The sequence below is a fragment of the Macrobrachium rosenbergii genome, chromosome 56 (assembly GCF_040412425.1).
Source record: "Macrobrachium rosenbergii isolate ZJJX-2024 chromosome 56, ASM4041242v1, whole genome shotgun sequence".
Classification (NCBI taxonomy): Eukaryota; Metazoa; Arthropoda; class Malacostraca; order Decapoda; family Palaemonidae; genus Macrobrachium; species Macrobrachium rosenbergii.
The window spans coordinates 47,471,602-47,496,526 of NC_089796.1; the positions used below are offsets into that span (position 1 = coordinate 47,471,602).

Below are 24,925 nucleotides of genomic sequence, written 5' to 3' on the forward strand. Positions count from 1 at the left end.
AAGGTGGTAGAAGAATAACTGAGGCGTCAAGCGATCAGGCTTGAGTCGGTGGTGTCATCCACCTCATTCGTGACAGATGCCAGAGCCCAACAATTCCTTGCATATAGAATTATATTGTTTTATTTTTACCAGTTTCCAGCTGGCGCCACAAGATTTATCCTAATGTTAAGACCCAAGTTTGTTTTGTGTATGAACAAATCTATTTTCAGAACTCAGTATTTCCACCACATGCACACACATCTTTGTCCTTTTTTAGAAAGAGGAAAACGTAGAAATAAAACAACTGCAAGGACCTTGATAAACTACATGGTATCATGCAAAAGGTGCATGAAAATATTTACAGTATTACTCTTCCACATTTACAACCAAACTTGTGAAAAAAGTTATTCATAAAACAAGTTTCAAGTTCAAAAGCACTCACCAGAAGCAGAAGTTCCATTACTTTTGTCGACAGGCTCAATAGGTTTATTAAGTGCTTCAGGTAGCGAGTAGTGACCATTTATATTTTCAAATTCTGAAACCTGAAGAACAAGTAGTTAATATAGTTACTACAAACAAGACCTACAGACAAAAAATCTAGCAAATATAACATACAGAACAATTCTAGTTTTTATGATTTAATCTGCAGGTCTTAAGATAAAAGAAACAAAAACAATCTTAACATTAAATCACTATACAATCATAAATCTTGGAAATTTTGTGACCAGCTCTTAAACTCTTTGTAATTACAAATCACACACTGAAATCTAAATGTAATAAACCAAATACAGGCAGTCCCCACTTTACGATGGGGTTCTGTTCTTATGCTGTGTCGTAAGCCAAAAATCGTTGTAGACTGAAATATCGTTGAAAATTGTCAAAAATCCTAAGAAAACCTTACTTTTAATGCTCTGGGTATATTGAAAACAATGTAAACTGCATTTTTATTGAATTTTTCACACACACACACACACACACACGCACACAAAAAAAAAAAAAAAAAAAAAAAAAAAAAAAAAAAACAAACAAACAAACAAACAACAACAACTCCAAATTTTCATTATTCTGCCATTTTGGAGCCACATTTCTTCCGTCAGATCGGCGTACGATGAGTCGTAACCCTGGAACATGCGTCGTAAACCAGGAAATAATTTCTAATAAATATATCTGAAAAGCGTCGTAACCTTGGAACATCGTAAGCCGGACCCGTTGTAACCCAGGGACTGCCTGCATACTATAATTCTATATATAGGGGTCCACTAGAGTGTCTAGCAAAGGAGTTTTGCTATACAAATTTAAAAATATTATTCTTCTTGACACTTAAATTGTTTGAGACAATCACTCATTGTGGTATATTTTAAAACTGAGTTTTGGGCTACATATTCAGTGCAACAATCCACATTACCTTCTTGCGTATTAACGACATCACACCAATTCTTGTAAGTACATGCTGACGGCTCAAACCCTCTCTTGGCACACCATCAGCAAAAGTTTCAGCACTATCATTACCAGGTTCACACAAGTGCCGCATAAACAGGCTAGTATAGGCTCTGAAACACTTTTCACTCTTACCCCTCAGGTCTCGGACAAGCCTGCAATCATCAATTTTAATGAAGTTTTTAAATTTTGTACGCAACAAACACATAAGAAAGGTAATGTACACAAAAAACATGAATTACTGACCATTAATGGACTTCATATTATTTCAAACATTATTCTCAAATTTAGTTAAGTGTATACTGAGCCACTTTAGTAGGCAGATACACCATGAGATACACTAACCACTGAGAATTGAAGGCTTCTTGAGGTGGCATGCCATAACGCATGACTGCATTCAGGAATGACTTGCGCTGTCTAGCATTAAAACCAAGAACCTGTAAACACAATATCAAGACCATTAGTGATACAAAAATGACATTTTTATAATAAAATAAAGTTTTATATATACTTACTAAGTAATTACATAGCTATTAGTTTCATTTATTCGCTGCAGCTTAAATTCAGATTGCGTGGTAGCGACACCAATGTTCTGTGTAGGTGACTAGCCTCACTCCGTAACAAGAGAGTTAGGAACTACTTAGCAGATAATCCTCAGTCTGTTTATACTTATGTCTATCAGAGGGGAGGAGGGAGGGCTCCAATCATGTAATTACTAGGTAAGTATATATAAAACTTTATTCTATTATAAAAATGTCATTTTTATATAAGTAACTTACCAAGTAATTACATGGATATATTCTACTCTAAAAAATTAAGTCATGTAATGAATTAGAAATAGAAAAGTTGCTGGCACTGAAAATGATGCTGGTCATCCCCTGTTAGTTAAGAGAGCCTGCAGTATATGCTGCCTCTGGTTGGTGCTCAACTTAACCCGTAGCGGCGCGACGGTAAAACCAAGGGTTGCCTCTACTAAAGACGGAGCTTTGTAGTGGAGGAATACTCTGATCGCTACCAAAGCATCAGTGGAAGTTATGCAGTCAAGGAATTATCCGATGGCTTACAGAACTTTAAAGGTGCCCTTGCCCTGGGTGCAGTACCATAATAAAAACAACCAGATTATGTTGTCACCTACACTGAAGTAAAACCACAACCCATCCACTAAGGGTGCCGGGTGCTCCAGGTACACTGTACCCTTGCTCCCCGCCTCCCCAATATTTGACACTTCACTGCAAGGTGAAGACGCAGTAGGGCAGTATGAGAAAATCCTATGCTTCCTTCCGTCATACCATGTCAGTAACTAAAAATTGCATGGTACTGCCAAAATTTTAAATACCGTTTAAACTCCCTCAAAATTATGAGAAATGAAGAATGATCATACTACCAGTAGGTTGATTGTTGAATGGATGTAAAGGATATATAGTGTTTGAAAGCCAATGAGGTAGAGGCTGTTCTGACATCTTTAGCTTTAACTAGGAGGAGGAAAATGCTTCTCCTAAATCTGAGCATGTGTCAGAAGATAAAGTCCATTAAGATAAAGGGCAAGATGTTCTAATCAGAGAATGAGATGAGCTCTTGCCCTAACTCCCAGGGTTATGGATGGTCTGGGACTTCTGGTTTTTTAGGCAATACCATACCATCCAGCTGGGCAGAGAGCTCTCTATTCCTCCTCAGAGCCATTGAGCGCTACTGGCTCTCAGAGAATGTGTTGGTGCCAGGTCACAGTTGCCGCCAAGGGTTCTAATCACAGGAAAAAAGTAGTTCTTGCCATTACACCGTAGGTTCTGGATGGCCTTCGAACCTTGTGGAGGGATGAATGAGTTTTTGTGTAGCATTTCTCAGAACGAGAGAGAGAGAGAGAGAGAGAGAGAGAGAGAGAGAGAGAGAGAGAGAGAGAGAGAGAGAGAGAGAGAGTGTGTGTGTGTGTGTGTGTGTGTGTGTGTGTGTGTGTGTGTGTGTGTGTGTGTGTGTGTGTGTGTGTGTGTGTGTGTGTGTGTGTGTGTGTAGTTGTCGTTAATGAGTGTTTTGGTTGTTGGAAGAGGGATGAGGGTCTTTAGTTCAAGTTTGTTTACGGTGCTGTCTGTCTGTGAAAATGTTGAGGGAGTTTTTTTCGGTTTTGAGTGAGTCTTGAGCTGAGTTCTGTGCAAGGCGGACATTGATGGTGGATTATTGTATGTTTCGTGAGTCGTATGTTTCCTGTTGGAGGTCATTGTTGTCTGTGCATGTGTCTCTTTCTTTTTGCTCGTTTTTTTTTTTTTTGGGTTGAAAGTCTGTTTTTCGGTTTTGTTTGTGTAATTTTGTCTACTGTGTTGGCAAGCGTGGACACCTTCATCCATCTCCCAGCAACCGAGGATCAGAGTGAGTATTGTATATGGTTATATGTTCTGTGTATCTGTGTTGTGTATTGTTTTTGTATTTTTTTAAATTCCGCCACATAATATTTGGCGCCCAACGTGGGGCAGCTGGTGTTGCAGCTGCAATTGAGATTAGTGGCTAGTAGTGTGACTGGAGGAAATGGAAGAGGAACTGGTGAGGTTGAGAGAGGAGTTGCGGCTGGCAAGTGAGGAGAATGGGAGGCTGAGGGGTGAGAATGAGGAGTTGTGGAGTCAGTTGGAGGAGATGGGGGAATGCTAAGGAGTGCAAAAGAAGAAATGAAAGGGGAGATGAAAGAGTCAGAAGAGAGAATGGGAGACAGGATGGTAGAGAGGATGGATAAAAAGTTGGAGGGAATGAGGAAAAGTGTGGAAGAAATGGTGAAAGGTATGTTCAAGGGTGTTTTTGGAGAAGGGGCTGTTGGAGGCAGGTCCTCTGGAACGCGTGAAGGGGCAAGAGAGAAAGAAAAGGAGGAAGAAGTGAATGGAAGCGTGAGTGATGAAAGTGATGTAGAAATAGGAAGTAAGAAACGAGAGAATGAGAGGCAGGGTAAGGAAAAGGGGAATGAAAAGCAAGGGAAGGAACAGAGGGAAAGTAAGGATAAGTCAGGGGAAGAAAAAGGGAAGAAAGGAAAAGGAAAGGAAACTGGTGAGAAGGGCAAGGAAGTGGGAAAGGTAGGAAAGAAGGGAGAGGGTGAAGATACTAGTGATAGTGAGGTGGATGGAGGTGAATGGATAAAAGTGGATAAAAAGAGGAAGAAGAGTGTAATGAGTAAGATGAATGTAAGTGCGGAAGTGGACTCTTTGTATTCGGAAGAGGGTATGAAAGGACAGAGCGAAAGTAGTGAAAGTGAGAAAGAAGTGAGAAAGGCTTTGTATGTGAGGGAGGTACCCCGGTGTGAAAGGTATGATGAGTATGGAAGGAGGGATGTGCATGATTTCTTTAGGGAGTATGAAAGGTTTTGTCAGGATAAGTATGGGGAAAGTAAGAGAGTGTGGGCACGAGAGTTAGGAGAATATTTGACTGGGTTTTGCTTGATATGTATAGGGTTATTATGAGTGTGGGAAATGTTGAGTATGACAAGGTGAAAGCTAGACTAGTTGAGCAAGCGAGGCGTATGAAAGCGAGTGTTAAGTATAAGAGGAAGAATGAATTTGATGAGGCAAGAATGAAAGCTGGGAAACCTTGTCACTATATGCTTGTAGGCTGGAGGCGTTGGCAAGGAAGAAGTTTGGGGATGATGGGATAGATGAATGTAAGGAGTTAGTACGGAAGTTGTTAGGGACAGTGCCAGATGGAGTTAGAGAATTTGTGAACTTGAAGCGGAAGGAGAAGAAAAGATGGACAAGTGAAAGGTTGACTTGGGGAGAAATTTTGGAAATTGTAGAAGATTATGAGCTTGACAGGGTTATAAAAGAGAGCAGAAGTGTAAGTGTAAGGGCTGGGGTAGATGAGAGAGTGCCAGAGTTTGGAAGCTTTAGGGATGCAGTGTTGAGGGGGCCCAATGAGAATGGCCGATAGTGTAATAGATAGGAGTGTAAGAGCAAGTAATGTGGAGGTGCCAGTGAGGATGAATGGTGGGTTTGTAAGGGAACAACGGGTTGGGCGGGTTAGGGATAGTAGTGTACAAAGGGGAAGGTCGGTGAGTGGAAGTCGAGCGAAGTGTTTTAGATGTGGAAAGGAAGGACATACAAAGAATGAGTGTAGGTGGGCTTTAGGGCGTGTTTGGTGTGGGCAATCGGGACATTTGGTAAGTGAGTGTACGAAAGATAGGGGGTTAAATGCTACAGGTGCGGACAGGTGGGTCATATTGCTAATGGTTGTAGGGGTACCAGTGAATGTAATATGTGGCAACTGTGGTAAGAATGGGCATTATGTGAGAATGTGTTCAGAACCGAGAGCGAAGTGTGTCGAATGTGGAATGGAAGGGCATGTATCAAGTGTATGTAGACGAAAGAGGGTGACTGTGACAGCGAATTCGGGAAACTGAGTGTGAAGGGGGTTCAAATGGGTGGATCCTCCAGGATGCAAGCGGTGCATGTATGTGAGGGGTTGTTGCATGAGGATCAGCAATTTGTTTTGATAGAGTATGGTAGGAAAGCGTAAGAAAGGGAAGAACGTCACGTGAACGGAATGATCGTAAGTTGTGTGATAGGGGTGTGAGTGCCAAAGTGAAAATGAGTGATAAAGCGTGTAATACGGATGAATGGGATGGTATGAATAGAAGCGTATAGCATATGCGGGTTTGATATAACTGAGTTGACTGAACGTGTAGAGTTGAAGCGAAAGTGTTGGTAAGTGAGCGTAAGCGGTGATAGACGGGTGATTGAAAGCATGAATGAATCGTTGCAAGAATTGGAAAGGTCAATGAGCGAATGGGATGGGTTAGTTGAAGAATTGGGGAGGTATTTGGGAGCAATTAGAGGGTATAGATGAGATTGTGGATGAAATTGAGAGTGGTAATAGTGAAGAAGATAGCGTGAATCTGAGAGAGAATGGAGAAGATGTGAATTTGAATGTTGCTGGAAGAGAGAGCGAGTCTGAGAGAATGATTGCGTGACCACGAATGCGTTCTAAAGGACCTGCTAGTGAGCATCCGTGGGTGTTGCGTAAGGCAATTTGAATGTAGTGTGAAAAGTGTTGGTTGGAAAATACTAAAGGGGGAGAATTGTGGAGGGATGAATGAGTTTTTGTGTAGCATTTCCCATTCTGAGAGAGAGAGAGAGAGAGAGAGAGAGAGATGAATGAGTTTTTGTGTAGCATTTCCCATTCTGAGAGAGAGAGAGAGAGAGAGAGAGAGAGAGAGAGAGAGAGAGAGAGAGAGAGAGAGAGAGAGAGAGAGAGAGAGAGAGAGAGAGAGAGAGAGAGAGAGAGAGAGAGAGAGTTAAGAGAGAGAGAGAGAGAAGAGAGAGAGTTAAGAGAGAGAGAGAGAGAGAGAGAGAGAGAGAGAGAGAGAGAGAGAGAGAGAGAGAGTTTGAGAGTAAGATAGTTTTGTTAATGTAAGTGTTTTGGTTGTTGGAAGAGGGATGAGGTCTTTAGAGAGAGTTTGTTTACGGTGTTGTCTGTCTGTGAAAATGTCGAGGGTTTTTTCGGTTTTGAGTGAGTCTTGAGCTGAGTTCTGTGCAAGTCTTGAGCTGGACATTGATGATGGTGGATTATTGTATGTTTCGTGAGTCGTATGTTTCCTGTTGGAGGTCATTGTTGTCTGTGCATGTGTCTCTTTCTTTTTGCTCGTTTTTTTGGGTTGAAAGTCTGTTTTTCGGTTTTGTTTGTGTAATTTTGTCTACTGTGTTGGCGACCGTGGACACCTTCATCCATCTCCCAGCAACCGAGGATCAGAGTGAGTACTGTATGCGGTTATATGTTCTGTGTATCTGTGTTGTGTATTGTTTTTGTATTTTTTTAAATTCCGCCACAACCTGAACATTCAAACTGGATAGAAAACTTTGGTCTTCCTCAGAGCTAGCGAGCGCTACTGGGCGCTCAGAGCAAAAGATGACGTCATAGCCAAAACTGGTGCCGGGCTATTGTTGGCACCAGGAGAGCAGGGTGCCAGACCAGACGAGCTATGAGCTTGGGTGTTGTCTGGCGCTCCTGGAAGACACGGATGTCCATGAAATTCCTAAGGGAGAAAGAAAATGGATCAAGGTCTTGGATGAGTCCCTGCCCTTCGCTAAAATCCAAAGAGAAATGAGCAAACCATGTCTCCTTCCTTCTTCCTTACTTGGGCGTGTCAGGAACTTTAAAGGAAATTAGGTCATAGGGATGCCAACGAACTAGGTCTCCATGTGTAAACATGGAGTTATGCATAGTCTGATACCCCTTAGTGGGGTAATTGCAAAAGGAACACAGATGTCTCGCAGAGGAGATGTGGGCCCTGAGATACTAGCTTCGGAAAGTCGATCCCCACGTCTGGAAGATGAGGAGAGAAGACAGACTTCCACATCTTGCAATGGTCTCTGCAATACATCTAAAAAAGATCTTCAATTGATAATCATCCGGACAGTCTGCAGTTTGTTGGGGAAGGGTCTGAATACCTTAGTGGATCTCTTGAAGTGAGGCTGTCTGAGAAGACACAGTGGGGGAGGATTCTGTAGGGTCCGCCCACACTGAGCAGGTTCAGGGACCATCATACAGCTAAGTGGACAACGTAACTTGGAGTTAGCCTGAAGATTGTCTCTCTCCCCCTTGACCGTGATGAAGGGCGTGAGGAGAGGTGGCCCAACAAATCTGCCTACAGCATGGGGTCTGTTGCACATGCTATAGGGATGGTATGGACCACAAAAGGAGGAAAACGAAGATTCCTTGAAGGGACAAACAGGTCCAAGACAAGTCTGTCCTATAGATTCCACAGACCCCAGCAGCTGGGGGACTCTCGGATTCAAGGATTTCTCTATGGAACATATATACACATTATTCGCAAAAAAATTTGCCCATTCGCGGTATTTTTCACTGAGTAATATTCATTATTACAGGTCCCCCTCTCTTTATGCGAATTCTATATAAGCGAATTACATTTCTATACCTTGCTCCTTTTAAACGAAAGCCAAGTTTCCAACCTTGACAGATGCTTGGATGACTAGGAAATAGCCCAAAGGAGGGAGTTTCCTTCAGCAACTAACAACTCTGACACAAGTCTTGTCTGGAGGTAGACTTGGTCCCTTTTCAATGGGAACTGGCACACAAGACATGACCACAGTGTGCTCTTAAGATTCAGGCACCGAGCAAAAGAGGAACTGGAGCCGGACCCAACAGGTTGGCGCTCGGATCCCTTGGGTCCCACTACAGGCTTTAATCCCACGGTTCCCACTGTACACTTGGATCCCTCAGATCCTACTGAGTGCTTGGATCCATTGGATCCCACTGGACACCTGGAGCCATCAGATCCCACTGGACACTGGGATCCATCAGGTCCCACTGGACTCTTGGATCCATCAGGTCCTACTGGACACTTGGATCCATCAGATCCCACTGGATGCTTGGATCCATCAGATCCCTCTGGATGCTTGGATCCCATGGGATGATCTGCTCCCTTTGGAAGTCTGGGATCCACTTGGCATTTAGAGGCCACTGGGAGCTTGGGAACCACTGGGAACTTGGTATCCACCGGGAGCTCTGTGTCGTCCCAAAAACTACAAGAGGGCTCCTGGTCTCTATGGCACTTACGAGGGATCAAGGGAGCCTGATCCTCCATCGCAAGCCTTTTTAGTGGCCTGGAGGAATCCTGGAAACACCAGCTGCGCCCTTTAGACTCAGAGTCTGATCCAATGGAAGAAAAGTTGTGAGGGTCCACTTGTACACCTTTCCAGCAGTTATCCACCGATACCTGGGAAACAGCGACAGGTTCGGTTGAGGGAGCAACTACCCATGGGCAAAAGGCCCCTTTGGACTCCCATGGACCGACAGTATGCCTCCTCCCAGGTTTAGGGGAGTCTGACAGGGACTGGGGTTTAGGAGATCCAATAGGACCAGATAGCCATATCCTCCACTACACATCCAGTAAAACGCCTTTCCAGTGGCTGTCAGTTAATACCTGGGACCGGCAACAGGCTCAACTACCTGTGTGTATACCCCCCAACCTCCCTTGGACTTCCAGTATGTCTCCTTCCAGGTTTAAGGGAGTTTGACAAGGGCTTTCTGTCTACGAGCATTGGGGGACAAGTAGACATCTCCTCCACTGCAAAACACTTCACTATTAAAAGGTTAACTTCTGTTAACCTAGACACAAGAATGGCAATGGCATGGGAAGGAAGCAAGGGAGCCAGGCATGGGAGCAGAGGGAAATAGAGGGCTAGTAGCAGGAGAGACAAAAATGGATGCAGGGAGAGTAGGCGCCAGATGATCAGGAGCTGGTGCTGAGTGCTCCTGGTATAGATGGTGCCAGGCAACTGGGCATCAAGCGAGCTAGTAGCTCATAAGCTAAGAAATCAGGAGCTTGTTAGTGTTCCTGGGTGTTCGGAGCCAATCCTTGACTGTCAAGAATGCCAATTCTTCCAAAAGCCCAACGCAACCAAAAAAAACAAAAAATTTCTCTCTTACTACGTTCTGCCCTAACACTTTTTCAGTTCTCTGCAAAGGAAGTGTAGTAAGAAGTTTAATAAATTCTTTGAAGTACACAGAGTACCATCATACAGACAAATCTCAACTCCTAATATACATTATTTGACACTTGCGGAGATATAGAGAATCATTACCAAAAATATCGGTCCTACAGCAAATACAATGTTTACATTTTATTAGGTTACTTGATAAAGATGGTAGCGAATGCAAAGTTTACTTTATCACGCTACTCGGCAACACTTTACATTATTACATTATTTGTTGTGAAGGCAAGTTACAACTACTGTAGAGGTATTATTGAAAAAATCAGTTCATTAGCAAATGTAAGTATCAGTTCGACAATGAACCAATGTTTACGTTACAGTATGCCACTCGGCAAAGAAGAGTTAAACAATTAACTGCAATTTTTGCGGTAAAAGCGAACAATTGATGTACTAGACACCATTTAGCAACAAAAAACCAAGGAAAAAACTCATCCTGAAAGCTTTTGGCTGAAGCTACACAACTTTCAGCTTGAACACTGAAGTCTGGTTAAATAACCAGCAGATCCTCATTGGACAGGTTGATATCATACTCGGCTAGCACTCTGCTAGGCCTGTGTTTGATTCTCCGGCCGGCCGATGAAGATTTAGAGGAATTTATTTCTGGTGATAGAAATTAATTTCTCGGTATAATGTGGTTCGGATTCCACAATAAGCTGTAGGTCCCGTTGCTAGATAACCAACTGGTTCTTAGCCATGTAAAATAAGTCTAATCCTTCGGCCCAGCCCTAGGAGAGCTGTCAATCAGCTCAGTGGTCTGGTTAAACTAAGGTATACTTAACTTAAATAACCAACAAAGTAAAAAAGAAAAGCTGCTGCTGACACCCAATGTTAACAGCAGAGGTTGCAAAAACAGACTGAGGATTATCTGCTAAGTCGTTCGTAACTCTCTTGTTAGGGAGCGAGACTAGTCACCTACACAGAACGTCGGTGTTAACGCAAAATTTGAATTTAAGCGCTGTGATTAATGAAACTAATAGCCATGCAATTACTTGGTAAGCTACTTATATAAAAACTTAATTACTACATAACACACTCATTCATTCTCCGGACAAATACTACATCCATTGTTCCACAATACTTGAAGCACTTTGCCATAATGCATGACTGCATTCATGAATGACTTGTGTTATCTGTCATTAAAACCAAGAACTTCTAAAACCAATATCAAGACCATTAATGATACAAAAACTTTATTACCACATAATCAGCTCATTCATTCTCCAAACAAATACCACTTATCTATTTTTCCACAGTACTTGAAATATCTCTAAATGAAATAACCACAAAACATTCATGCATGAAAAGAAAACAGCATCACCTTAGTCTCCAAACATTCATAGTTTTGTTCACACATTGAAACGCTAACAATGTGGTCATAAAAAATTTTGCAAAAAGTTTCCAAAACATCTAGCAAATCATTCCCACACAAATATACTAATAGAAAATAATTTTTTCAACTTCCATAATGTAACTAAATTAACTAACACCCAGTAACAGTAAAGACACGACATAGACCATAGCTGGTGTCATTTCCTAACTTCATTATAAAACTACCTCAAGAGCTCAAGATTTTACTGAAGGAAAAATGTTAAATTACAATGTATTTATTTTTAACCAAAGGCTAGTAAATTAAACAAAATACTGTAGTTATCTTGAAATACTGCATTATTACAAATGTATATGTTTTCATTTAATAAAAAAAAAAGCAATAACCTACTTGAATACCTGCCCCAGGTATTTCTCTCTTTCACGTCATACCTACTATCTTCCTTTGTAGTTCTACCTTACAAGGTAAGCAGCACTAAAAACATAGCCTTTCCAACTGTGAAACTGGCAGTTCAGACAAGAGTAAAACTTTGGTTAGTGCAGTACTTGTGCCCCAGCTTAGGTAGAGAGGGGGGCTTGGGCTGTGAGTCATTGCAGCAGCCTGCCCTCTACCTCTACCACTTTTGAGCAGCCTTTAAACCTATATCAACATACAGTTTAACAAAGAGTGACAAAAGTTATAACCAAAAGAACTACTAGAAATATCACTGTTTGAGAATGCCTTTATGCCAAGCAATCCCTTTGTCTTGACTCCTAAACTTCCCAATATTTTCTAGTCCACTGTCACTGAACTGGGACCTGTGCTTCTAGTACCAGTTCATTTCATGGACTTTCAAAACCACACATGAAATTACAGGATCTACACTTAATCACCAAATACATACAGTCTGCTTAAAAATAACTTATACAAGACTTGTGAACTCTGAATGCACATACCTCAATGTTACCACCAACTCTAGCAAGCCAACTCTCAGCAAGCAATGGCTTTCACCTGGAAGTGTATTCAACATTCATAAGGATATATATATATATATATATATATATATATCACGGTCATTACATGTTTACAGTCTTATCACCTTCAAAGTATTCTCCATTTGAAGCAATGCACTTATCGGCGTGTTTTCACTGTAGAACAGCAAAACTTTGAGATTATGGCTTTTAATGACTCCGTCGTTTTCTATGAACCTCTTCAACATTCATCGGAGGAACAAAAAGAATCACAGGAGCATATATACCACCCTCCATTCATCACGACAATGCACCAAAGGACACTGCCTATGAGACAGTTTCTATATATATATATATATATATATATATATATATATATATATATATATATATATATATATATATATATATATATATATATATATGAGTGAGAGAGAGAAAATTTAATGGCCAATAAAAACATTAGTCCTGTTACAAACCAATAACCTTCCTTAATATACAAACAACCAAATACAAAAAGTCAACAACAAAAAGTCTTTATACCAAGGTAACTACAAGAAAATTATCTTAACCAAAAGGAGATTACCTCATATTTATGGACCTTGAAAATTAATTGCACAGAATACCAAGAAAAATGTGATGGGCATTTTGAAGGCACAGTAAAGAAACGACTCATTAGAACACATCACTTACAAATAAAGACAGTGGCAGTTGTACCAAAATACATGTGATTTGCTGTACATCATAGTAATGGAGGAAGCTACAAAGGATTGCTGGAAAGGTGGCCCTTATAGGTTACTAAATTTATTTGTTAAAATAAGAATCGGAGGAGTAAGTCCTGAAAATTTTCTAAGGTGAAAGAGTGGGATAGAGAGGTGAGGACTCAAAATCATTGTAAGTAAGACAGAGCTTAATGTGATATGCTCATGACCTAGCATCCTAGAGATCTAACTTCGAATCTTTGTTAGCTTCAATCCTCCACTGATCCTGCATTTTAAGGACTATGAAGGAAGACTGGATTCCTTTGCTCTTCTGCCTAAATTTTTATTCAGGCAACATATGGATATTTAGGTAGCACAAAACATTTTCATATACACATTTTTTTTACAAGTCCAGAAATGAAAGATTTTGATGTTACGATGATGATAAAGACTGGGATTGCTCTCTGCAATACTCAGTCCCAACATAAAATAATGTAGGTGTGAATAAGTAACATCTCTAAGTATGAAGTTAATGCTACTTCTCTTCCTCACATTTCAGCTTTAAATAATCTGTCAAGTGGAAAGAGAAGGTGTAGTGAGTCTCTTGTAGAAATGAACTTGTGTAGAGGGTATCCGTGTATACCATATGGTGTGACCGGGATTTCACATCCATAAAAGTATGGTAAATTTTGAATAACGGTTGTATTAAAACCATGTTTTGTTTCATTTACCCTTTGCATTTCTTTCCAGTAATAATAATAATAAAAATAACAATACTAATTATGTTGTCCCAAAAAGAATCAAAATTAAAAACTGAAATTATCACATTTTGGTCTCTTGATACTTTAGACTGACTAGTAGTAAGAACAATAGCCAACCAAGGAAAATACAGGGAAGCAAACTAAAGACTAAAAAATTCAAAGATCCTGAGGCTAAACAAACTGGGCAATCACTTGGATGATACTCTTCCTATTCGAATATCTTCATACTGACACAAGACCCAGATAACTTACCAAATTCAAAGTAATTTGTATTTTTCCTAGGATATGAACCTATGCTTTCATAGATGAAGTACTTGGTGCAAAGTGCGCTGAGGTGTCTGTCGACTTAAATAAAAAACAAATGCCTAAAAGGTAAGCCTATGAGTTACCTGTGATCTGAGCTGGATCAGCTTGTCCACTTTGTTAATCAGCCCGTTTGCGGTACCTTTCAACTCCATGACTGGGACAGATCGGCACCATGAGGGGCAGTAGAGGAGGGTAAAACCTACCCTATGAAAGCATGGGTTCAAATCATAGGAAAATTACAAATTTCTTTGAAGTTGGTATTTGTTCTGATGGGAATATGAACCTACACTTTCACTGATTGAGCCCTACCAATAGGTGGGAGGCCAATCTATCCGGAGTGAAAGGTGGTGTGCCCAGTATAACCAGTGCTGCTCTACCAGTACTTCCAAAGCTACCTCTGGGGACCAGGTTACCAAAGAAAAACAAATGGGTAGTTCCCACCCTTACTCTACGAGAGAGAGAGAGAGAGAGAGAGAGAGAGAGAGAGAGAGAGAGAGAGAGAGAGAGAGAGAGAGAGAGAGTTTCAGTTTGCCGTTAAGATAGTTTTGTAAAAAGTTTTGAAAAAGAGAGAGAGAGTAAGAGAGAGAGAGAGAGAGAGAGAGAGAGAGAGAGAGAGAGAGAGAGAGAGAGAGAGAGAGAGAGAGTGTGTGTGTGTGTCAGTAACTAAAAATTGCATGGTACTGCCAAAATTTTAAATACCGTTTAAACTCCCTCAAAATTATGAGAAATGAAGAATGATCATACTACCAGTAGGTTGATTGTTGAATGGACGTAAAGGATATATAGTGTTTGAAAGCCAATGAGGTAGAGGCTGTTCTGACATCTTTAGCTTTAACTAGGAGGAGGAAAATGCTTCTCCTAAATCTGAGCATGTGTCAGAAGATAAAGTCCATTAAGATAAAGGGCAAGATGTTCTAATCAGAGAATGAGATGAGCTCTTGCCCTAACTCCCAGGGTTATGGATGGTCTGGGACTTCTGGTTTTTTAGGCAATACCATACCATCCAGCTGGGCAGAGAGCTCTCTATTCCTCCTCAGAGCCATTGAGCGCTACTGGCTCTCAGAGAATGTGTTGGTGCCAGGTCACAGTTGCCAAGGGTTCTAATCACAGGAAAAAGTAGTTCTTGCCATTACACCGTAGGTTCTGGATGGCCTTCGAACCTTGTGGAGGGATGAATGAGTTTTTGTGTAGCATTTCCCAACGTTCTGTGAGAGAGAGAGAGAGAGAGAGAGAGAGAGAGAGAGAGAGAGAGAGAGAGAGAGAGAGAGAGAGAGAGAGAGAGAGAGAGAGAGAGAGAGATCCTGTTGGTAGAACTTACCTTTGAAATTTTGCTATTGTAATGCCACCTGTTGGGCTGCTACCATTGGGCCTAGAGAAAATGTTGCAGGCCAAGTCCCATGGGTAGAAAGACATGAAAGTTGATTGCCTCTTCTACATTCCCACCTTTAGGACCTGCTGGAAAAAATGGTTCTTCTCATATGCTGTTGACGGGCCTAAATCCCTTATGTCATGGGGTTCAACTCTTGGTGGGGGAAGTGCATCTTCTTCTGCAGTGATGTATGCTCTATGACTTCCCTCAGCCAGAAGGTGGTGGTGTTCTACAAGATCTCCCTCGTTTCTTGCCCGGTAATTAAGAAGTCTCCTGCAGGTGAGGAGCCATACACTTTATGTATTGCCTGGGAAATGAACGATCTCGTCCTTATCTCCCCCTACAAAGTTTTTTAATGAAGGGATGGAGAATCATTCAAATTTTAGGTCTGGCACTGCAGGATTGTGGGTCTTGGCCATGAAGTCCAGGACACATTCAAAAGGGATGGAGGACCACCCCACAGGGTGTGCGGTGATGTAAAACGGCATGTAGCTCTCTCACTCTCTTGGCCATTGCGAGGGAGAGGAGGATGATGGTCTTTAGTGCCAGATCCCTATCCAACGCTTCCTTGAGATATTTGCATGGAAACCTCCTCAGGAAGAGAGGACCTCGGTAAAATCCCATTTGGGAGACCATAACTCTTGGGGGGCACCAATTCTTGTAGTGTTTGATGATAGCGAACAATCACCATGCATTTGAAAGGTCTATCCTCTTTGGCCTGAAGATGTGGGCCAAGGCAGCTATGTAGCCTTGCACTGCACTGATGGAAAGAGTCTTCTCCCCCCTTAGATACACCAGAAAGTCCACTACCTCTCTCACAGTGGTCCTGAGTGGACTGTAGTCCCTCTCACATCCATTTACCCTGGTATACTGTGGCGGATGAGGGCCTCAGGGTGTTGGCAATTGCTTTACCAGACCATTCTGAAAACCCTCTCTTTTGCATGAGCTGCTGGATGGTCTCCAACTACAAAGCTGGTGGGAGCCTACCAATTCATGGTACCTCTCATCTTGCTCCCAAACCAGAAGGATAGGGGCTTCAAGAATTTGCCTTGGGACGTCTACTACAGTAGGAGGGGGAGTAGGTCTGCTTACCACTCCATCTGTGGCCACAGGGGCACCAATGTCATCCTGAACCCCTGGGAGATGGAGAACCTGTTGATGACCTTCCTAAGTTGACTGAATGGTGGGAAGACACATCCTTGTCCCATGGGTGGGAAGATGTACACATCCTTGTCCCATGGGTGTTGGAAGGCATTCTGCAGAGCTGCCCTCTGGTTGGGGACTTAGGAGCAGTACAGGGGGAGTTTTGGTGTTCCCCGCTGTGGCAAGAGATTTAACTGTTGGTCCCTGCCACAGTTCCAACAAGTTGGCCACTCTTTGGTGTAGGGACCACACAGTTCCTACTACCTGACCTGACCTGCCCTGCTTACCTGGAGATGGTGCCCCCTTGCTTGTTTCTGTAGGCAACCACTGTGATGCTGTCACTCGTGACGAATGCCAACTTCTCCACTAGTTTCTCACACAGGTGTTGGAGCACCAGCCAGACTATTCATATTTCCAACAGGTTGATATGCTCCTCCCTCTCTGTAGATCCCCATGTCCCAGGAATTCACTCTCTGTTCAGATGTGCACCCCACACTTTGGTGTCTTTCCACCACCACAGGTCAGTCCTCCCTGACCCTGACTCATCTCAACTGACTGCAACAGGGGTTTTTGCGACTTCTGATCAGGTTGTCTTCAGCTGCCACTGGAGGGATCTGATGTATGCTTTCGCCCTGGGGCCAAAATTTTCCAGGGAGACAAAATGTCCTATCATGATCTGCCGCTGTTTTGCTGGTTGTTAGGTTAAGTTGAGAAATGGTTCTGATGCTCTCATAAAGTTGGAGATCCTTTCGTTTGGTGAATATGTCTTCCCCAGCGAGGTGTTGATCCTCATCCCCAGGTACTTGGTTTACTTTGGGGAGAGTTTGACTTCAGCAAATTCACAATCACTCCCAGGTTCCTGCAAAACAACAGGACTTGGTCCCTCTGGTGTTCTGCTTTGGAGACTGAGGATGCTAGGGTTAGTCAGTCATTTATTTCATCCCCTTCATGTGCATCCACACCAAGACTAGTTGGAAAACCCTGGTGAAGACTTGTGATGCTGTCGCCAGTCCAAAGCAAAGGGCATTGAACTGATAGACTACTCCCTGGAAGAAGAACCTTCGATACTTCCTGGATGTCTTGTAGATGGGGGATGTGCAGGTAAGCAACCTGCAGGTCTATGGATACCATAAAATCATTCACCCTGATGGATGCCAAAATGGAATGCAGTGTCTCCATGGAGAAGGACATTTGCTAGAGGTAGAGATTCTGGGTGAAGTCTATGACTAGTTGCTTGCCACCCACCTGATACCTTCTCCACTAGGAAAAGGTAGTTGTAGAAACTTGGTGAGTGGTCGTCCATGATCTCCAAAGCTTCCTTCTTGAGAATGGTCTCCACCTCCTGTTGCTGTACTTTCCGCTTGAGAATGGTCTCCACCTCCTGTTGCTGTACTTCCCATTGGTCAAGAAGTTCCTGTAGGAGCGGAAGAGAATTGGAGTCTGGGACAGAGGGGGAGGTGTCGCCCAGACAGGCAGTCTGTATCCCTGTCTGAGGACACGCACCATCCACTCCTCCACCCTGTATTGCTGCCACATCCTCCACTAGGCTGCTAAGCACACCCCAACTTGTGGCAGCTTGGGAGGGAGGGAGAGCCGCTGGCATCTCACCTGGAGCCTCCCCTCTAACTGGTCTTCTTCCTGTAACAACTATTAAGAGGGCTGGGAGCTACAAAAGGACTGTCTTATGTCCAACACATTGGTCTGTGGTCCAGTTTGGCTCTGATGCCAGAACCTGTGCTGGAAGGATGCCAGATTACCGGAAGAGGCAGGTCTGTGCTGTACGGGCAACCTTCTTGCTGCTCCTCAAGGAAGAGATGCCGGTTTTGGGGAAGGCCTACGAAAATAGGGAATCCCATGAGTCTCCTCTCTTGATGTCTACCTCTGGGTGAAAATAAGCCCAGAGGGAAGTAGAAGGGAGAGCTGAGGAAGGGCCTGTTCCAGAGACTCAGCCAGCTCTCCACAATCTAACAAGAAGGCCTCCCTTTTTTTAATATTTTTAAGTATGACGTTGGCCCACAAGTGACCAACTTGTCTGACTGTGTATGAGAGGGCTCTCCCTGAAGGTCCTAGAAACTTCCTGACTACAGACCACTCCTCCAGAGGCACAATTTCCTTCAACTTCTTGATCCATGCTCCCTGACAGCTGTCCAGCCAGGAGATGGACTGTAAGACACGAGCTCAATCAACGTGAAGGTTCTTATCTCGCTGCTGCTGAGATGGGTGCTCTGCTGCTTGAAGCGCTCCAGTGGAGTGTTGCCCACCAGCCTGCAGATGTTTGGATCTAAAGTCCTTGGAATGGTGGAGGAATCCTCAGGAATGTAATACTTGGCCTGCCCCGGGAGAAGAGGGATGAGTTTATCTGGCCTTGATGTCGCTAGTGAACTTTCTGATACCACCACTAAAAAGTCCACTCCTGCAAGACTCAGTTTATCAAGGAAGCCCAAGATAGCTGCAATGACTTGCATGTCTCTACAGGACATCTCCATTTCCTGTTCCAGGTAATAAAGCAGGGTCGGGTTTCAGGTTCTGCTGAAAAGAGTTCGCCAATGCCTAGGAGCTGTCTGAACTGCTCGAGGAATCCTTTCTCTTCTCAAGGACTTCCAACTGTGAAGGATCATCAGCTTCGTCTCCATCATGGGGGTCCCTCTCTGTCTCCACCCTGATGGCCCTTCTGAAGGAGAAGGGACATAGCAGAACTACTGGATGAAGAGGGTCGGGGAGCTGTTATCCAGTCTGACACTGAGGGGAATGGCCAATGCAGCTAATTTGGGATCTGCTGCTACCCCTCGAGGTGCTCCATCTTGCTGTCCTGCTGCTGCTGCTGCTGCTACGAGACAAGAAGCTCCTACTACTCTTCCTTGATGCTGATCTCACTCTCGGATGAAGCGACACGGTTAGGTGGCATGCCGACGAACCAATGACTAAGAAACAGGCGGCTGAAGGGGAACGATGACTAGCCCTGCTGACTGACTACAATAGGGACTTCTCTAACTCTGGTACTTGAAAAGTGGAGGAGAAGAACCTGCAGATTCTGCCCCTGACCTCTTCTTGGAAGAGTGTTTGTCAACTTTCTTGGAAGAAGATGGTAGACAAGATGCTTAAGATAGGCCTTTGTCCTCCTGGTTCTCCGAATGGAAGAAGAATTAGACTGGGGCCTTCTGAAGATCACCTCCTGTTGCCTGTTTAAGGGGGTGCTGCCTTCAACCCAGATATCCATTACCTTCCTCAGGATATTCTCTGTCTTAGGTTGTTGGCCTGGAAAACAAGATTGTGCTGTAAGACTGCCTTTAGTCTCAATCAGGACATGGTGAGGATTAGTGAATGGTGTAGTTGGTGGGGTCTGAGGCTGAACTCCGGTAAAACAAAAACACTGTTGATTAGCAGATCGCATACTGATTTTCCAACCCATCCTCCCCTCCAGGCTGATGGGACTCTGCTGAATGAGTCCAAAGCTTTGACTATTCTAGGTGTAACTTTTGACTCACATCTCACTTGAGAAACATCTAATGGAGTATGAGATTTAGCCGCAAAGCCAAGCAATGGGACCCACAGGGTCATTCAGCAACACGAAAGTGTCAGCAAATGCTGCACGCAAGTTAGGTATTATATTTATATCAGTGATAAAATCAATGCAACTTGTTTTAGGTCATTTGTCCTTCCTTTACTAGAATACTGTTCTCTGGTATGGATGTTTGCTTCTACCAGAGATTTATCTCTTTTAGATAGAGTGGTTCATGATGGTAGGTTTCTGTTTCCTAATATTAGCAGTTATGACTTGGAATATCGGTAGATGGTCTGTTTGTCAATTTTTAATAAGTTGTATTTTAACAGAGATCTTTCACACACAATTGATCCCTGGTCCCCTTTTCCTGCCGAGAGAAACCAGATTTGCTGAACAGCAGTACCAGTATGCATTAAATGTGCCTCATTGTAGAATTTCTCAGTTCCAGAGGTCGTTTATTCCTCACACCACTGGACTGGGGAAGTCTCCCTGAGGATGTTGCGCATTTGGAACTTCTAAGTTCAAGTGAAGATGCAATGCATTACTACCCTAATACTATTCTCCTTGCAATTTAATACATTTTTATATATTCTATTTATTTATTTTTTTTTTCAAATAAGCGAGATCTCTTCTTTCTGTGCTTCCCCTTACCTCATCTTACTTCTTCATATTGAACACCATATTTTTTGGAAGCTTGTATTTCAAGTCAGTGGCACTAGTGGGCTTGTTCCATGAATAGGGTTCATCTTGAATATAATAACAATAATGACTAAGGAGCTGGAGGAGGGACTGACGAAACTGCTGGAGGAGGTCTAGGAGAAGTCAGACTAACACAGGTGGGCAGGGGGAAGGGCTAAGTTTGTTATCTTGACAAACTGCTCTTCTTCCAATGCCTTTTCTCACAGAGAGACTATCCGGGAAAAAGCCATCAAACAAACTCCTCGCACATGGCCTCTCTCATACACTCGTCCTTGACACAAAATACAGAGTGTGGAACTACCGCTATCAGGGACAAACCTACTGCAGGACTTGCCCTTGCCCACACAAAAGGCACAATTTGGGTTTCATGTCCTCGACTGTAGCCAATGGAAACAAACAGAGGGGAGCAATTGACAACGCATGTAGGAATCACATACTAGGTCACACAAAAGAAGGCTGCCCATGTGGCTGGGTCACATAAAGAAAAGCACTGAAATGCTTCCCTCCCGCACTAAAAAACCAATTCAACTCTGCACTACACTAAGACACTAGGCTACTGGAGAGGAAATAGCACTATGAGGGCATAATGCTACAGAAGAAGCAAAGAAAGGGCATGAACATGTGACACACACAAAAGGAAATCTCAACTATACCAAACGAAAGTCAATTACAACCACACACCAGGATGGTTGAGAAAATGGACAAACTAACCCTGCTCAGGTCACAGGTGACTCATAGGTCTCCCCAGTAAAGCATTTGTTTTTTATTTAAGTCAGCAGATAGCTGCAGAGCACTTTGCACTGAGTACTCCATTTATAAAAACGTAGGTTTGTACTGCCATTGGGACAACTAGGATTTAGAAGAAAAAAAGACATCTTTATAATAAAATAAAATTTTATATATACTTACAAAGTAATTACATAGGTATTAGTTTCATTTATTCGCAGTAGCTTAAATTCAAATTTCGCGGTAGCGACACTGATGTTCTGTGTAGGTGACTAGTCTTGCTCCCTAATGAGATAGTTAGAACGACTTGGCGGAGAATCCCCAGTCTGTTTTTGCTTACGTCCATCAGAGGGGAGGAGGGAGGGCTCCAATCATGTAATTACTTGGTAAGTATATATAAAAATTTATTATAAAAATGTCATTTTTATATAAGTAACTTACTACCAAGTAATTACATAGCTGAATCCCACATTGACAGGAGGTGGGATACATGGACATATTCTACTCTAAAACATTAAGTCATGTGATGAATTAGAAATGGAAGAGTTGCTAGCATTGAAATAATGATGGTCATTCCTTGTTAGTTAAGAGAGCCTTCAGTATAAACTGCCTCTGGATGGTGCTCAACTTAACCTACAGTGGCACAGCAGTAAAGCCAAGGGTCGCCTCTACTAAAGAGGGAGCTTTGTAGTGGAGGAGTACTCCAATCGCTACCAAAGCATCAATAGGAGTTATGCAGTCAAGGAATTATCTGATGGCTAGCAGAACTTTAAAGGTGCCCTTGCCCTGGGTGCAGTATCATAATAAAAACCAAATAATGTTGTCACCTAAATTGAAGTAAGACCTAAACCCACCCACTACGAGTGCCGGGTGCTCCAGGTACATTGTATCACCCCGCTTCCCCAAAATTCGCCACTTCACTACAAGATGAATAGGCAGTCGGAGAAAATCCTATGCTTCCTTCCGTCATACCATGCCAGTAACTAAAAATTGCAAGGTACTGCCAAAATTTTTTAAACACTCTTTAAACTCCCTTAAAATGAGAAACGATGAATGATCATACTACCAGTAGGTTGACTGTCGAATGGACATAAGGATATATAGTGTTTGAAAGCTGATGAGGTAAGGCTGTTCTGACATCTTTAGCTTTCACTAGGAGGAGGAAAATGCTTCTCTCAAATCTGAGTGTGCCTCAGAAGATAAAGTCCATTAGGATAAGGGGCAAGATATTCTAATCAGTGAACAAGATGAGCTCTTGCCAAAACTCCCAGGGTTATGGATGGCCTGGGATATTGGCTTTTTAGGTAATACCATACCATCCAGCTGGGCAGAGCTCTCCAAATTCCTCCTCCGAGCCAGTGAGCACTTCTGGCTCTCAGAGAATGAGCTGCCGCCAGGAGTTCTAGTCAGAGGAAGAAAGTAGTTATTGCCATTAAACCGTAGGTTCTGGATGGCCTTCAAACCTGAACATTCAAACTGGACAGAAAACTTCATAGTCTTCCTCAGAGATAGTGAGCGGTACTGGGAGCAAAGTCATAGACAAAGCTGGTGCCAGGCTATTGTTAGTGCCAGGAGACCAGGGCGCCAGACGAGCTATGAGCTTAGGTGATGTCTGGCGCTCCTGGAAGGCATGGATATCCGTAAAATTCCTAAGGGAAAAAGAAAAACGGATCCAGGTCTTGGATGGGTCCCTGTCCTTGACTAAAATCCAAGGGGAAACGAGCAAAAGTCTCCTTCTTCAAAGGAAATTAAGATATGGATGCCAACAAACTAGGTCTCCATGCTTACACTAGTTATGCATAGTTCGATACCCCTTAATGGGTAATTGTAAAAGGAACATGGACATCTCGCAGAGGAGATGTAGGGCTTGAGATACTAGCTTCGAAAAGTTGATCCAGGTCTGGAAGACAACGAAAGAAGATTGATTTCCCCCCTTGCAACGGTCTCTGCAATATGTCTAAAAAAGATCTCCAATTGATAATCCTCCGGACAGTCTGGAATCTGTTGGGGAAAGATCTAATTGCCTTGAAAGATCTCTTGAAGTGAGGTTGTCTGAGAACACACAGTGGGGCAGGATCCTGTAGAGTCCGCCCACAACTGAGCAGGTTCAGGTACCATGATATGAGCCAGAATAGGGCTAAGTGGACAATGTAATTTGGAGTTAGCCTGAAGATTGTGTTGCCCTTCTTGACCGAGATGAAGGGCACGGACAGAGGTAGTCAAACAGATCTGTCTATAGCTCGGGGTCTATTGCACATGTACAGGGATGGTATGGACCACAAAAGGAGGAATATGAAGATTCCCTGAAGGGGCAAACAGGTCCAAGACAGGTTTGTCCCATAGATTCCACAGATCCCAGCAGCCGAGGGATCGACTGTCCCCTTCTGACGTCTCAGTATATCTGATAAGGCTTAGTTCTACGAACCGATCAAGTGACTAGAAGACCTGATTGATCTGTCCACAGAAGCAGGTCTTCCTATAGAAGTGGGGAGCTGTGAGGTAGGGCCTTGCTTACATAAAACATTACAACTGTGGTCTAGTCCGAATGGTTATCACAGTCTAGGAGTGCAATAAGGTCAAAAAGCACTGAAGTATGTGAAGAAACTTCAAACTCTATGAGAAGGAAGTGAAGGCTCTGTCTCTCCGGGGACCATGCTCCGGAAAAAACCCTGGTTCCTTAAGAAGGCTCCCTAACCCGTGACCAAAGCGTTGCAAAGAAATCCAGGGCTAGGTTCACGAATGAAGAAACTTCCTTCCAAAAGACTAAGTTCAGACAACTAAAAGAACAAGGGCTCCAGAGAAAACTTGTCCTGTAAGGAGGTCGACATCTGGCAAGGACAAGGAAGATTAGAGGAAGAGGCTATCTGATTCGCCCTCTATCTGCTGTGGGCATGTCTCGCATCAGTGATCATGCAGACTCGCAACCAAAAAAGCAAACTAGAAGAATGACGTGCAGAACTGCAGACAACCGTGCGAACTAGCTGCCAACTCTGTGGACTTTATGACAGCCAAGAGAAAAGGTCGTAATCCTTCAGATTTAACAAAAACTGAACTTGATGACGCTTAGTGTGGACTCAACGATACCCTTGTACAGAACAGACGTGCAGAACTGTGCGCCGAGAAAAATTCTATAACCGTAAGAACCTGGGCCCTGTGAGCTTATGCCAGGCGAACAAAGGTGGCCGTCGAGTACTAGAGATATAGTGATGAGTGCTCTAGTGCAGGTGTTGGGTGCTCGACAAATGTGACGGGCTCTAGGAAGTGGTGCCAGGAGCTCAGGAAAGGGTCCAGGAAAATGGAAATTGGCACCTTACAAGAAACATTGTTTAACCAAGAACGAAACTGCAAGAAGACCAAGAGAAGAAGATAGCTTTAACTGTTGACAGGAAGCAACTGCCAACAAGTAGATCTTCAGCAGAGTGAAGAGCCAAGAAGCTTGGAGAGTTAAGTCTTCAGCTGAAACTTTGGAACTGCAGTAAAATCTGAGGGCACATTCAGGTTTGTCCAATCTGGCCAACATTTCGTGGGCACCAGAGCTAGAGTAGGCT

At 43.1% G+C, this 24,925-nt stretch overlaps 1 protein-coding gene across 1 annotated transcript in view; it reads right to left on the reverse strand.

Annotated features, from left to right (window-relative positions):
• Mi-2 (chromodomain-helicase-DNA-binding protein Mi-2 homolog) overlaps window positions 1-24,925 on the reverse strand; it is a 244,711-nt gene that overhangs the window by 63,896 nt on the left and 155,890 nt on the right. The window contains exons 24-29 of the mRNA XM_067100202.1: window positions 17,594-18,088; window positions 16,295-16,443; window positions 12,156-12,188; window positions 1,762-1,853; window positions 1,385-1,571; window positions 422-521 (exon numbers count right to left, since the gene is read on the reverse strand). Of these exons, the coding sequence (XP_066956303.1) occupies window positions 422-521; window positions 1,385-1,571; window positions 1,762-1,853; window positions 12,156-12,188; window positions 16,295-16,443; window positions 17,594-18,088 (1,056 nt within the window). The remainder of the gene's footprint in view (window positions 1-421; window positions 522-1,384; window positions 1,572-1,761; window positions 1,854-12,155; window positions 12,189-16,294; window positions 16,444-17,593; window positions 18,089-24,925) is intronic.